Source organism: Bemisia tabaci, chromosome 3 (genome assembly GCF_918797505.1).
Source record: "Bemisia tabaci chromosome 3, PGI_BMITA_v3".
NCBI classification, from domain to species: Eukaryota; Metazoa; Arthropoda; class Insecta; order Hemiptera; family Aleyrodidae; genus Bemisia; species Bemisia tabaci.
The window spans coordinates 45,482,691-45,498,579 of NC_092795.1; the positions used below are offsets into that span (position 1 = coordinate 45,482,691).

The 15,889-nt window shown below is 38.4% G+C and overlaps 3 protein-coding genes across 4 annotated transcripts in view; 2 read left to right on the plus strand and 1 right to left on the minus strand.

Annotated features, from left to right (window-relative positions):
- Positions 1-4,862, plus strand: part of LOC109030636 (ATP-binding cassette subfamily G member 4) — a 122,750-nt gene extending 117,888 nt beyond the window's left edge. The window contains exons 10-13 of the mRNA XM_019041696.2: positions 13-113; positions 734-889; positions 1,684-1,819; positions 2,735-4,862. Of these exons, the coding sequence (XP_018897241.1) occupies positions 13-113; positions 734-889; positions 1,684-1,819; positions 2,735-3,006 (665 nt within the window). The 3' untranslated portion in view covers positions 3,007-4,862. The remainder of the gene's footprint in view (positions 1-12; positions 114-733; positions 890-1,683; positions 1,820-2,734) is intronic.
- A 2,010-nt stretch (positions 4,863-6,872) lies between these two features.
- Positions 6,873-11,224, plus strand: LOC109030529 (uncharacterized). Of its 2 annotated transcripts, XM_072298454.1 has the most exons (3): positions 6,873-7,356; positions 8,427-8,714; positions 9,830-11,224. In XM_072298454.1, exons 2-3 carry the CDS (start codon positions 8,484-8,486, stop codon positions 9,974-9,976), a joined length of 378 nt encoding a protein of 125 aa, XP_072154555.1. In that variant the 5' UTR covers positions 6,873-7,356; positions 8,427-8,483; the 3' UTR covers positions 9,977-11,224. The 2 variants fall into 2 exon arrangements, with proteins under 2 accessions (XP_072154555.1, XP_018897071.2); XM_019041526.2 differs by lacking the exon at positions 6,873-7,356 and having other exon boundaries at positions 8,367-8,714.
- Positions 11,225-12,018: 794 nt separating this feature from the next.
- LOC109030671 (uncharacterized) lies at positions 12,019-13,318 on the minus strand. Its single transcript, XM_019041757.2, has 2 exons — positions 13,191-13,318; positions 12,019-12,334 (listed from the first exon to the last, which is right to left on the minus strand). Exons 1-2 carry the CDS (start codon positions 13,306-13,308, stop codon positions 12,141-12,143), a joined length of 312 nt encoding a protein of 103 aa, XP_018897302.2. The 5' UTR covers positions 13,309-13,318; the 3' UTR covers positions 12,019-12,140.
- Positions 13,319-15,889: the final 2,571 nt, after the last annotated feature.

Sequence of the window (15,889 nt, forward strand, 5' to 3'; positions counted from 1 at the left end):
TTATATTTCCAGTTCCGCAGGAGGTTCAGCTATTAAAACGAGAGTATTTTAATCGATGGTACAGCCTGAATGCTTATTTTTTCGCCATGATCTTCTCAAGAATTCCTCTGCAGGTAAGTTCCTTCCATGAAACTAGTAAAATGCCTCTTTACATACCCTTAGCCGTTGAAGGAAATAAGTGAATCGATGTAAAAAATAAGCTAAAAAACTGGAAAAGACATATTTTTTCTGGTTTAATTTGAGTATAAGCTAGAATACCGTTTAGGAATATTGAAAAAATCTCGGGCAATTACGTCTCAATGCTCTGATGAAGATGAGAAAAATTGAGATAGGACCAATTATATTGCAGTGTTGCTGAAATTTTCCTAATAATTTATCGGTAATTTTTATTTTCAAACATTTAATTATTATTTATGTTTTGAATAATATTATTTATGTTATGAATTTAAGCATGTGTTACAATGAGAGTTTCAGATAACTTTCGTCAAATTACGAAGAAAAGCTATACAATTTTTAGAATAAAGTATACACCTTTCTATGGTGGTGTTGAATAAAATGTTAAATTAAATTTTACAATGCCGAATCGCAAATGTAATTAAGTATCTATGGGTTTTAACCCTATAATTAGACTTCGACATATTTTTACTATGTAAAGCATTCAAATGCAATTCCTAACATTGGCTATTAAGCCCGCGCCACAGGGGATCCTTGATTTTTTTGTTATCTTTTCCAGATGATGCTGTCAACAGTGTATATAGTGTTAGCCTACTTTTTAACAGACCAACCAATGGAATGGTCTCGAGGGCTGAAGTTCGCCGCCATTTGCTACCTCATTGCCATTACGTCGGAGGGAATGGCATTAACGATATCATCTAGACTGAGTATTGTAGTAAGTATTAAAGTGCAATCCTTTCGATAGAAATCGTCCAATAGGAAATACTTCGATAATTCATGGATGCCCTTGTTCCTTTAAACGGAGAAAAAATGATCAGTCGTTTTTTCTGAATGGAAAATGGTAGAAAACTTTTCAGATTTGCGTCTCTAAATTGGTAACCATATTTTCATTTTACCTCTGAAAATGTGTCCGTCGGATGTCGAAATGAGTATTTATGAATGAACGAGAATCCTTAGTTTCTCTATTGTCTGGTTTTTTAAGCTAACCACCCGGACTACTGCATCTCCTAGCATAGTTCGCTCGATTTGAACTAAAATGAATGTAAACATGTTTCAAAGAATCAAATTCTGAAAAATACACCAAACCAAAATGCTAAAATTCTCTCGATATTATTTATTCAGCTGAGTGCTGCAATTTTGGGAGGACCCAAAATATGTATAAAAAGAAGAGAACCCATCATGAAATAAAAAGTCGAGGGCATTGTGTTTGATCCAACAAGGGATAAAAGTGCAAGAGGTTATGGGATGCTATGAACGCTTCGAAATAATTGTGGTACCCAAACAAATTGGATTACTAACCCAAATGTTGGGGCACTGCCCCAACTTGATTGAATTTCGGTACCGCTACAGTAATTAACTAGAAATTTCCATATCATCCAATAAATTGGGGCGGTACCACTATTTTAGGGGATAGCCCCCGACACTTTTTCTTTCGAAATGAATTCCTTTACCCATCGATCCATCCTAATACACTATCAACTATACATTGCCTTTTGTTTCTTTTTCCAGAATAGTGTATTCGTAGGTCCATGTTTGTCCGTTCCTTTGATGTTGCTGGCTGCTTACGGTTTGGGCGACAGCGATCATATTCCAATTCTGATTCGACTGGCCATGTACTTCAGCTACTTGCGTTACGGTCTTGAAGGTATGTTCGAAACATAAGACCCGTAAAAAACAGGCTCACTTTTTGACCTTCAACTTTTTCCTACAGTACTTGCTTAAAATTGAATCAGGGTTATGATACTCCAAAAAAACAATCCAAAAACAGTCAGATTTTTAAAAAATTACTGCAAAAAACTCAAGCTTCCGCAAGAGTAGCTATTTTTCAGGACGCGTTTCGGTGGCTGCTTTAGCCGCCATCATTCACTAAAGCACCACCACCAACCAAAATTTTATCGGAATATAATAACGGTGCAATTTCTGTCTAAATTCTTATTGATTTTTGCGCGCATTCAGAGAAAAAAATCAGGGGAATTTTCAGGAAGGGATTCCCAACATTTTTCCGATGAGCGTGTAATTATCGAGAGATTCGTTCGCAAACTCGAGATGTAGTTACGTTTTTTCGTCGAAAGGACGAAAAATTGGATTAAATTTTGCAACTAGGAACTACAATTGCAGGCTCACCCACAAAAGCACCTACTAAGCAATACTTTACGGTATATCTATTTATACTATTTTTAAGACGAGCCAACATTTGTAGTTCCTAATCGCAAAGGTCCAATTCAGCTACCAGATAAATTTGACAATAGCTGATGTGGCTTGGTTCCTTTCCGCTTAACGCGGTCCAAATGGACGTATTTCTATCAAACGGACCTAAGCGCCATAGGGTGAGGAAGGTAGAGGGGGGCTTGGATTGGCGGCGGAATCGGGCGTCCGGCTTATTCCGTCCTATACTCGCAATGCTTTTCCATGGCGCTTAGGTCCGTTTGACAGAACGCGCTATCCGGGATTCTAAATTCCTCAAAAGGAACTCAAATTGGCGCTTAGTTCCGTTTGATAGAAATACCTCCAAATATCGATTGTTGTTTCATACTATAAGCCCCCGTTTCCTTCCCAACAGGCTTAACGATGGCGATCTACGGCGACAACCGGGCGAAGATGATGTGTCCGACCGAAGAGATGGTGTGCGAGCTGCGGGAGCCCCGCGCCCTCCTCAAGGAAGTGGGGATGGAGGACGTTGACTACTGGACGGACTTTGTCGCCCTCGTCGGAATCTTCGTCCTCTTCAAGCTCACACTGTACGTCTTCCTACGTCAAAGGCTCAGCTCCCGCAAATCCTGGTCGGCCCTCTCCTACGTCATCAGATTCATCAAGTCTTACATCGAGCACTGATCCTCGCATCGAACAAGCATCGCCTAAACTAAAAACTATCATCGTATACGGTTGTGAACGTTGCACGAGTCGTTTAGACTTAGATATTGTCATCGTGATCGCAGACCGATGACGCCGCGATGGACGATGAATTCCGATTAAAATTGACCATTTGATGACTGTTGATCACCATGCAACGTTCCTCTTTCATCAACATTGGACGGGCCGTCCAGTTTTGATGTTACCGCAGAATCTCTCAAACGTTTTTTCTCTGGTCGTGATGACCGTTGTTCGGTAACTCGATCGTAACATCGACTCGCCGTCACTTGCGATGCACCACGAAGCGTATGTGTGTATGAGGAAAAGTGGGCTCGGATGAGTGTATTTCCTCTAATAGGAGATTTTCATTTTTGTAGAGTCCACGCCAAATGAGGCTACGCACTTTTAGACTGCGACTGATGATCCACCATCTTGGTTCTTCCATTTACTTCACATGTAAAAGTGACGCCAAATGATCTCCTATACTGTCGTGCTAAGAAAAAACGCCGTATGAACATTCGAGATTTACTAAATTTCCTTCGATAAAATGTTTATTTTTGAGGAAAATTATGAATATTTTGCCTTGACATTGTCAGAAACTTTTGGTGAAATTGCGAACAAAATTACATGGAACATTGGGAAAAAAATATTTATAAATTTTTCCGAGAATTCGTAATTTACCAAAAGAAATTCGGCAACGCCTGAGGGTTCATACAGCGTTCTTCCTTAGCACGGCAGTATTATGATGGTAACCTCCACGCGCAACAAATCACACTTGACGGTTGTCTTTGTTGCCTAGACAAAATGTTGAAGGCGTTTTGACTTCTCTCACAATCAGACTCATTGAGACGGGTGACGCGCTTGAGAAACGGCATGCAGGCCGGAGGCTGGGCGTCGCGTCACTTGAGTGTATGATAAGTGTCATCTCGTCCTGAAATTTTCAGCGTTTCATATCAAATTACAAACAAAAATATCAGAGAAATTTTTTCCCAAATATTCAGAAGTTTTTCTGAAAATAAGTGAAATTTTCCTTAGTTTTTCCTTAGCACAGCTGTATAGCAGTCTAGAAGTGCTTCAAACTTATTAGGTGTGGATTCTACCGAATTTTTAGACACGAAGGTAAATTACCATCTCCGTTTTCTTTAGTAAACTGTTGAGGTTACTTTATGTTTGTAGGTTTGATTTATCTCATTGGAGAAAATAGTGTGGTTGCATTACTGTGCCGTATTAATTTTTACCCCTTTCGTGATTTCAAGTTGCAGTGACTTAAAAATGTCGATCTTAAAATTTGACACGTCCTGTGGACGGGGCCCCCTAAAATGCATTCATGCTTTATAGATACTTCATTTTCTTCTTTTGTCTTCTCAGTACTTAAGAATGGAGAGGATTCGACAGGGACTTTGGGAACAAAACCAGTATTTTTTACTTTAGAATAATGCATTTACATTTTTTTAAAAAAACGTTACACTATGTAATAACCACTGAAACTTGCCCCACAAAAAGAAAACTCAGAGTATCATGAATATTAATTTTATTTCATTGACTGCAAGTGTTTCAGTAGCTAATCACAAATGTTTAAATTATCAAAGGTAATTATTGGAGTATAATAGACTGTTAATGGAAAACATTGATAATCATTTTCACTGGGAGCTGAGAAAATCTTGAATGAGTCCGGCCTTTATTGTTAGCACACTCAGTTTTTATCATTACCTCAACCAACTTTTCCGAATTTATCAGTTTTAACTCTTTGGAGCTTTTAGACGACGTGAGTGTCTACATTAAATTTTGAGTTCAATCTAACAGACAATGTAACGAAAGGGAGTGGCTGCATTGATTATCATCAATAATTAAGAAACTGGATAAACAAATTAAACCAGTTTTTTTCCCAAAAGGATACATCACTTAGAATCTGAGGGAGCAAAAGAATTAGGTGGGACATGCAAGTTGAAGACGAAGATTAAGATATGATATCTCTGTAATTTTTATTGGTGCTATACATGTATGTAGTGAAAAACAAAATATTTACGACTGACAGGGTCAAAATAAAATGAAGGCTGTTGGGTGTTTATTTTATCAGTACTTTGAATTGTAATTCTATTTTCTTTAATTTCAAGTAAGGTGTAATTATATAAATACAGTTAGACAAAAAAGTACCTGAGACTGGACAAAAATCACTTATATGTATGAAGTTCTATAAAGATCTTTCTTCTTTCTCCTCCATTTATATCCATTTCCAATGAATAAAATATGTTCTGTAAGTACATTATTTTTAAAAAATTTACAGGATATCCCCATTTAGAGTTTTTCTCTAATTAGTCTGTTCATAATTTTTTGTCCCTCTCCCCTTCCCCCACAAAAACTTTGAATTCGTCGATTTTTTCACGATTTTTTTTACTTGCCTATCTTAAAGCTGTCTTGGCTGTCCCTATGATTTTATCTGTAAATAATGTAAGTATTGAATGTTTGTTGAAGAGTTGTAAATAGTCACCAAGATCCTTCTTGGGAATTTTGTATTATATCAGTTGACATATTAAATTGACTATTTTCAAAAAAAAATTTTCCTCAATTATTTTCATAATTATTTGAAAACAAAAGAAATTTAGGTATGTGGAAAAAACTATTTGTTTCGAATATAATTTTTTTGCATTTTTTGGCGAAATAATCAAAACTGCCATTCCCGATTATTTTCCTGGATCGACTTCAAATGATATATCAGGCTCTGTTACATATTTGTTGCGTAGAAAAATAATACTGAAACGCTTTTATTAGCTCCTCAAACGGTTTGATGAAAAAACCCCGTGAAATCATAAAGATATTTTGACTCTGTATATTTGGATGCTTGTAAAGCAAAAGGTACTAACACTGTGAGGCACATCATGCAAGATTTTCTACGGGTCTCATCGTCAGAGCCCGGTCACAACAGAAATACGTAGCTCCATTGATTTAATCTCGTCAAATTGACGGGTGACGTAAAATTAACTAGCTAATGAGGAACCTTTTTAAAAAGTCGTGTATAAATCTTTGGCCTCGTCTAAGTTGTTGCCGGTGGTAGAAATATACTTTTTAATCCGCTTTAAGTTGAATAAAATAAGTATCCATAGATGGTTGGCCAGCTAGTTTACGACGATCAGCAACCAGGTAGCAATGAATCTGTTTTATCGAATGTACATACATTTGTTAGTCAAACTCGTTTTTTCAGCCGACCAGACATAGCTGTCAAAAATACTGAAATTTTAACTTTGCGAGAGCTTGGTTGACTGATTAAAGCACCACGAAACAAACGCAAATTGTCGTATCATGGGAAAGGACGTAAAAGTAAGCTATAGGTTATTGATGTTCGGATATTTTATGACGTCTCAGATGACTTGCTTCACATTTCCTAGAGCATAACGCATATAAAAAAGATCGGAAATATACGGGTATTGATGAAGTTGAACTCAACTGCAAGGTTAGTGATGTAACCTATTCTCATTGCCAGACTGATGGACGTGCACATAACCTGTCTTGAATTGTATACATTTTATTTTATTTATTTATTTTATTTATTTTTGTTAAAATGGTAGTGACTTATCGCTGAGAAAATTTATCGAGCTCCTCCGTAACTGTAAGCATTTATCGTTTCGGTCAGCATCAAATGCCGTCAAGAAGTTTTCTCCTTCAATCGGTTAAGGAAGACAATTTCATATCATAATTTAAAAAGGTTATATATTAAATAAATAACTGAGTCGAACGTAAATGTCAAATATTAACTTACCAATTAAATGAACAAACAATCTTAGTCTTAAATATGAAATTACAACAGTAACGTATTACGTTTGATGCACGAAAAAATAAATAAATAAATAAATAGATAAATGATAAATAAATAAATAAATAAATAAATAAATAAATAAAGGGAAAACGCCGGTATCCGGTAGCCAAGATTTGCGAATGTCTATGTGACTTTTTTTTTGCTCATTTGCTTCATTTCCGCTGTCGAACTAAAAAATCGGCGGTTTTTAAACTCGAGTTTAGATGAGAATTATCATGTATTTTCGAAAAGTTGACAACAGGCATCTACCTTTCAGGAAGACAGGTTGGGCTATGAAATGAAGATTCATTGGAGGGCTAAGTAACAAAATTCTTCGTCCCATTTTCATGCGTAACTTCACCACGATAGGAAGTATTATTCAATGGCGATAAAACCACCTCCTGTACTATTGTAACAAAACTGGTAGTCGCAAGTTTGCGGTCACTTCAAATCGAACCCTCATTAAATGTTTAATAATATTCTCGGCCCAAAGCATAGCTGAATGTAAGTGAACGCGTGATGTTTTCGTTCTTCCATCTTTCGTAAGTACAGTTCAAATTTTAAGTAAATGGTCGCCCTTTAAGCTAAGTTTCGAATTATTAAATTGTGGTTGATGCTTAATTTCTAAACTTCTATGCCAAATTAGAAATATTTCACTAGGAAACGTCTAACTGTGTGTTTCAACAAATCTTGCCGATAGAAATTCACTAGTACGCATCTCGAGTGTGGTGTTTTAAAATGTGAAGGTTTTTTACTACGTGTGTGCCAAAATGAATGTGGATCAGTTATTTTTGCAGTGCTCTCTAAGAGAATAAGTGAGATTAGAAGGAACCATTACGCTTTCAAGTTTAAAACCTAAAAAAAAAAAAAAAAAAAAAAAAAAAAAAAAATTGAAATTCTCCAACGTTCCTACTTTGAAATTACTGTTCCTAAACTTTTATACTTACGATATACTAATCAGATTTCACGGAGAATAGTTAACATGCCGCATTCTTACTGACCTTAAGTGTTATAACTTTCTTCACCCCCTATATTTTTATGTTTGGTACAATCTTAATCAGAAGATGACCAGTTCCTCATATTTTCATCTCGAGGTGTGTGAATTTTTATTTGACCAATTTCTACCTACTCTAGTTAAAATTCCAAAACTTGAGTATGGAGTAAGGGTACTAAACGACGACCGTCCATCGAAACAAATCATAGAAGATAATGCAAGGTAAAATAATTCATAAATATCAGGAGTTAAATTATTTTGAAATTTTACTATGATTTTCAATCCCCCAACGTTCAAATAAAGAAAGCCTTATCATCGACAAGTTAAAGGCAGTCATCAAACTTCGCAATACAAAATAGTTATTTTCATCAAACGTTTTATTCTCATATTGTTTTGTTTTGTCTTTTAAAATTACAATAAACCTATTTAATTTTTCTCGCTTTGTTCGAATGAATGTCTGAAGAAATCGAAAAATAAGCTGGAGTTATTCTACTTTGCGAGTAAAACTCTTGCTCCAGTTTCTTCTCCAAAAAATAAATTTACAGGTAAATAAATAAAAAATATTCTAAAATTTGAGGGTCAATGCTCAAAGTGATTCTTTGGATTTTCATTTTCAAGGTAGAGGAACTCCTGAAGTAGAATTATTTTCGAGAAGACTGATTAAAGCATCGCAAAATGTTACGCGCTCAGCTGCAAGTAACTCTGCGTCTTATCGTTGTGTGTGGTATGATACTCTCGTACGTGACGATCAAAGCTGCAGGGTTGGATCCTCTATTCAACCCAACAATAATCGCAAAATTGAAAGCAGCATCATCAGTACCTGAACCACGGTCTGCGCAAAATCCCAGACTGATAATCCTATCACATCATATCAGACGCACATCGTCGAAGGAAAAGCCGAAAAAGGTTTGTGAAGTGTATAACAAGTTTATTTTTTGAGAAAGCGGCGAATCAACGACCGTTACGACTGTTCAAGGAAAGTTGAAAGTCCATATTGAAAGTTAACCTCGACTTCCTTTCGGACTGAATCCAATGGATGTTAGTGTCATTTTCTCAGTCAACTTGCATAGTGTTGGTCTGGCTCAAAAATTCTTGGGGATGTACCAATACGTTTTTGGGGCCCGCTCGGGTGGGGCCCCTCCTTATGGCTTTAAGTCCTTTTTCATCCGAGTTTTTCAAGTGGGTATTAGGAAGCCCTTATAGGCGTTCTAGCAGGGCCCCCTGACCCACCGTCAAATTCTTAGGGCTGCTGAAGCTCCCTCGCAACCCTGGCCAGACCGCCCCTAAACTTGTGGGAGCATAATTCTCATGGGTCATCAAATTTTCACAATATACCAAGAATTCGTAATGATAGAATGATCGTGAAAGTTAAAATGACATCATGTTGGACATCGTGACCAAACAGCCCGTCGGTTTCGGCATCTTAACCATATGACGGAAGAAAGGCTGCCAAAAACGATGCTTAATTGGGTTCCTCCTTGGAGGACACGAAAAGGACGCCCAAGAAAATGATGGCGACAGTTTTACAAAAAAATTAGGGGGCGCTTACTCCCTGAAGAGCAATGGGGAGATAAGTGATTATGGTGGTTAAGTGTCGCAGAGCGCCATGGAGCGCTGGGAAAGCAGGCCATGTTTATGTGTTATCAGAATCAAGATCTTGACCAAAAAGGATCGCCAAAGAACTTAATTTATCAATGTCACATACTTTGAACTTGTTCCGCGCCGAATAGTTTGAAGGTGGTACTTCAATATAGAGCGACTATTCATGCTTCGCGGTCGCGCTGATTGCCCTCGTGCAAAGTTGCAGGCGTTTTAGGGGGAGGTGTTTTGCGTTGAGAGATGAATGGTTCAAATTGTAAAGTTTACTGATATCTGGTTGAAAGGTTTGATGAAAGATTTCCGCCTGTCAAATATTCACACAATCAATTCGAATTAGAATTTTTTCAACTACAGGACATGTCTATGGTTCCGTTTCTTATTTGTCTGTCCCTCATAATCTTTCAATTATGAACTGATTTCAGACTTACACAGTGGCGAGCAAAGTGAAAATAGAGGACAGCGGGAAAATATCCCTCACTTTCTCAGGAGATGCCAACTACCATTGGAAAACTCAATTCGGGTGGATGAAACTTATCTTACAATTCTTATGTCCAAAGTGCTGGGAATAATCTCTCAATACATTCTCCGCAAGAGACTTTGTAAATCAGAACGAGCGTATTCTAAAATAACACAGTTAATTCTAGTGCAAATGAAATGGAAGGAAATTATCTGATAAGATGAGACGTTAAAAAACCGACCCGAAAAAAAGAATCATCGACAACGAGAAGACCGAGTTTAACAGAAGCTCACTAAGTCACATTAAATTTGAACCAATTAAAAGAGAATCAAAGTTTTCCTCACAAGACTCAAATTTAAGGAAAAAGTTTAACAACAATTTTCACGCTTAATATTTTCACTATACTTGGAATTTTTTACGGGAAGATATTACACTTACTTGAATTCAGAATGTCTCATGACTCATTTTTTCTTCAAAATGCGACTCGATGCGTTTTTGCTGAAAGAATGTATTCGATGTAAGTATAGCCAATGAGTAATCACAAAAATCCAATCTAACGAAAGTGTGTAAGTCACTGAACGTCTGGTCTTCGAAAAGTTGGAGATCAATTATTTGTTTTTAATTTCAGCAAAAATCAAGCTGTTAATTGTTTAATTTTTCTCTTAGAAAACAAATAAATCTTCCTCTATTTCAAACGATGAAAGTTAACTTCTCTTTTTCCTCCTCCCTCGTTCTTGATATTTTCTAATAATAAAGCGTTTTTTTAAATACTTTTTATTTTTCTCTTTTGTACTTTCCTTTGATTTATTACCTTCAAAATTGGAAGAAAATAGGCCCGTCGAAGGAGGAATCTCATGGAAGGAACTGGCTGAGAAAATAATAAGTCTGATGATAGGTAGCGGTATATTCACATTTTAGTATCTCATGCTTTTTGACACTCGTAGACTTTAAAAATTATAAATGAAGATTATGATAAAATACGACCGCACACGAAGCAATCGGTCGAAACAAAAATACGAACAGAAACAACATAGAGTGACGCCTCCGGTGCCATCCATAAATGAAGTCTAGCTTTTTCCCAAGATTTATAGCACCCCTTGGCCTCCATTTTGGAATCGTCATTTGCCCATCTATTTGATATATCGCGATCGCGCGGTCCGATTGTGGAGGATTCAGATACTTCTCAAAGGAATGAATTCTGGTACAATCAACTCGCGACTCGATAGTTATCGAGGAATCTCGATATCGAAACATCTCCATCGAAATTATGCATTTTTTCGAATGCGTCGGTAGATAGTCAACCGTGGTAAAAATTGGCAGTAGTATCTGTGTTCCAAAATACCATAGACCTACAGCCGGCTGTAAGATTTCCAATAGCTTCTATAGCCACAATTTCTTTACACACACAATTGTGTTAACAGTTTTTCTTTCTCATTTCCAATCAGAACGTTTCACGCTGTTAGTTATTTCCTTTCCAATGTGTATTAATATGTTTATTACTAATTTCCATTTTTCTTTTCATCCTTTTTCTTCTGATTTATTTTTTTAAAATCAGTAAATGAACTTCGTCTGTTGTGATTTTTTTTAAAGAATAATAATTTTTAAACGTATAATTTTAATTTTAAATTTAACAGTTGTTATGAGTGAAATTTTCAATAACCGAAGCGGTCGTCCTCCAAAACGTGGTCGCGTTTTCCAGAATTCTTCGCATCTTTGTTTGGTGAAGCAAGAACTTAACTCTATCATTAGTAACGAAAATCAAAGTTTCATTTCTTCATTTCGGAAGTATGAAATTGATGATCAGAACTTTGATGAAACTTTTGTTATCCAATTTTTAGTCGGTTCAATGAATATAATTTGTCATCATAGAAAAAAAAGAAAAAGAAAAAAAAAGACATGTGAAAGAGAAAGGTGTACATGAAAAATAAGGGGCTGCGAAGCAGCTCCGTAAGCCCCTAGTTTATCGTAAAATTGAAAGCCCATAAGAGATTAAGGTTATCTTTCTGTTCATTTATGTGGCATTATTACTTCAAGGCTTCATTGCGCTTCTCTGCCTAGTCTCCTTTTCTAATTAAGTTGTAAGGCGTGTGCATGGATAATCATAACCTGATAATGAAAGAGTTCATATTGAATACGGTATGGCATAACGATTTTATTAATTTGGATCTTCATTTAGCTCAACAAATTCACTTTTAAAAATTACTACGCAAAAATGATAGACGAAAGTGATGTCCATAATTTCCAGATTCTGTGAGCGCTCTCCAAAATCTTCACTTTTAAGACGGCCTCTTTTTGCAATGTTTCTCATGCTTTATATAACTATTCCGTAATCTGAGCTCTTTACCACAATAACGACAGATATACAGTTCCTCGTGAGATTTCTTGTGCACAGTCAGGATCCTGGGAGTTGTGTACGCTTTGTTGCAGTTAGGATAGTCGCACTTGTGAGGCTTGGCGTCACTTGGGGATTCTAAAAAAGAAAGAATTAGCGATATTCTAACAACATTTTACTTATTAACACTCAAATGAAAACGTTATCAATATATGTCACCAGCACATACATGCATGCGCCAGTTTACAGTAGCGTTTAATACGGACGCATAAATACTAGCTGTATGTGCTTCATCAAAAGAAAGGGTCACTTGAAGGACTTGGAGTACAAAGAGCATGAGTACAGTTTTCAATACATCAAACAGTACGTGTTTAAAGATTGTAAATGACTCAGAGTGCCCTGATTTGAGTGAGGTTCAAAATTCACTTTATGACGTTTAAAGTACTGTATTTCAGGAGTATTTTAAGACTATTTTTAGTTAAAATAAAAAATAAGTCTATTTCTTTGAGAACTTCACGAATGCGCCTTGTCCTCCAAAATCCTCATTTATCAGTATTCTCATCGGTGGCTTAGATTGAGGCAAAATGGAGACTAGGTCAATCCGGCCGGGTGAAAATATTTGTCAACATTTCTCCCGACTTCTCTGAAATTTTTAAATTGAAAAAGATGAAAGCAATGGTATTGTTGCTCTCCTTTCTACCACCTTACTTCTTGCAGAGCCTTCAAGGACTTCTCTTTAAAAATAAGCAGTATTTTTTGAAAGGAAACCATTATACATCAGTTAATGCCAAATGTCATTGGACTGTTTATACTGCAACAATGCAACACCTGAGGTCCCTAGCTTCCTTTCCTAGAATTATCGCCCAAATAACACACTGCAGAAAACCAGTGGAAATTTTTGCAATGTGGTCACTATTTATCTTCATTTAAATGCAGATTCTAGGTGCATCTAGCAAGTACCTATTGCAATTGGATAAAAACAACGAAGACTTACCTACTCGTATGCCATGATAAAGAAGCATATGATGCTTATAGTTGCGATTTGAGGTCAAGTTTAGATCGCAATCGTTGCAGCGATACTTGCCTTCCGCAACCCACTTGTGAACTCTCATATGCGCCTTGAACGATTAGATTTCACCGAAAAGGGAGGGGGGGGTGGGGGTTGTCTGAGCAAAAATTTTTAAATTGCAGTAGTGCGGCCCCTCACCTCGAAGCCATTTGAGGAGGACAAAATACCCTGAAATCTTGTAATATCAACATATTTCGCTTTTGGTCGTGCCTTTCATTTCCTCTTAACCTATGATGGAAAATTTTGAGTGTCAAGCCTACCCAAGGTAACTTGAGAGCAGCCGTTGAAGACTCTTTTCGCTGCATTTTTATGTAAAAAGGTGAAACATGTATAGGCCCTTCAGCGTACTTTTCCTTATAAAAACGATCAAAATCAATCGTCTGTCATCCGTAGAGCATTGATTTTTCGTTGCAGTGTTTAAATACTCGGTAAATTCACATTTATACTGCGCCTCTACGAAACTGAAGAATCCGCCAAAGGAAAACAATGCTAAAATGTACCAAAAAATGGTACCCCTCTAGTGGGATACCCTTTAATATCGACATTTTTAAAAACCGAAAGAGCGTTCCTCATCAGGACGGGGAGGAACATGGACTTTTCAAGAGCCGTTTTGTAATTTCAGGAAAGGTTCAGAAACGAACCACCTTAACATATGCACCCTTTATCAAAGAGGACAGTAATAGTAAATAGACAGACGTACCCGAATCATCTCCACTTTCGCCTTCTTCTTCTTCCTCTTGACCGCCACCGGAGGAGCTTTCAACTCCTTGATAGCGACTTGAGGACCCGCCTTGACCTGTGGTGGTGTAATATGGTCCTTGACCATATGATGGAGTTCCATACGCATCACCTCCAAAGTTGGGATCTCCAGTGAGAGATTGTGGTACATGGACTGGATTCGGGGGTTGTATCGGAGCTGGAGGAGGCAAACTGCCGTACAATGCACCCAAGGATGTTGGACGAGGACTCCCTGTGGAGAAGTCATCAACTCCAAATGAGGGATCATGTAGGAGATTCGGATCATCAGGGATCGAAGTATCTGCAGGAGTTGGAGGGAGGAGAGGTGTTGGGCTTCGTCTTCCAGAGCCACCCGCACCACCACTACCATACCTCAAACTTGAACCTAATGTTTGACGAGGACTTCCTGGTTGTATCGGAGCTGGAGGAGGTAAACTGCCGTACGGTGCACCCAAGAATGTCTGACGAGGACTCCCTGTGGAGAAGTCAGCAACTCCAAATGAGGGATGATATGGGAGAGTCGGACCATGAGCGATCGAAGTATCTGCAGAAGATGGAGGGAGGGAAGGTGTCGGGCTTCGCCTTCCAGAGCCGCTCGCACCACCACTATCATACCTCGAACTTGAACCTATTGGTGGACTCATGGTGGTATGCGAAGGACTCCCATACGGGGACCGGCTCGAACCACTACCAGCAAGTATAACCGCACGCGAAGGTGTTCCATAATAACCTATGTCGAATGAAGGATCATGTTCGAGTGTAGGGTCATCAGGGATATGAGGATTCTCAGGAGTTGGAGGAAGTGTATACGTTGGGCTTCTCGCACCATCGGTTTCTTGTCTTCCTCTTGACCTTCCTCTTCCTCTTCCTCTTCCTCTTCCTCTTCCTCTTCCAGGCGACCCTCGCCCTCGCGATCCCCGGGAAGCGCTGGATGACAGGGGCGGCCTTCCTCTGCGACTGCCTCCAACTCCGCCTACACCTCCGCCTCCGCTTCTGATTGCCACCGCTTCGCGCACGGTTCTGTAGGCACACTCGTATAAGGTTCTGGCTCTTTGTATCGGTTCGAGAAATGCACAGGTAGGATTCTTGATCGAGCATTGGTAGTAAGGCTCGTCTGGGAGTTGACGACATTTCGGCTTTTCCCATTGGAGGCAAAGGTTCATCGCAAGCGCATCTAGGTGCGCGAATGCTTGCGCGCAGGCCTGGGCTGCAGCTTGCTTTTCCGGTCCGGGAGATTCGTTCGTGATTTCCTTGCACCGATTGCTCGCGTTTTCATAGGCGAAGATTGTCCCACTTCGGGCTGGATGACTAATTCCGACGAAAGGAAAAAAAAAAAGACAAAGAAGAAAACAAACGCGTCAGTGAAGTTCGGCAAAGAGCAAATTTTTAGGAGCGGACCTGTAAGAATTTTTCAACCAGATCAGCAGATTTGCAACCCAAAGGAGGAGAACGCTCTATTGAAGTCAAGAACTAAACTCAGTTAATTAATGAATTTTGACCACCAACGTCTGTATCCATCCCTTTCCGACCGCTAAGGGGGGGAGGGGGGTCCAGTATTTAGGATTTGCTTGTCAATGTTGCCAACATGGCAAATGTTGTAGGCATATCATCGCCTGGAGGAAAGTTCGGTTAGTTGTAACGGATGATGGCGGTGGATCAGTTCAAAACTTAGGCAAAACCACGCACACGGAGAAAAAAACTTCATGCGTGGGACCCGAAATTGAGGTCATATGGATCTTTGAAGTTATCGGATCACGTATCTAAAAACTTGAGCTCCAGTAGCCGAAGTTCGGGCCAGACAACTGAAGTACTCCGGTACATGCCGAAGTGCCTCGATGTCTGACCCGAACTTCGGCAGCTCGACCTCAAGTTTTCGGATGTGTGAT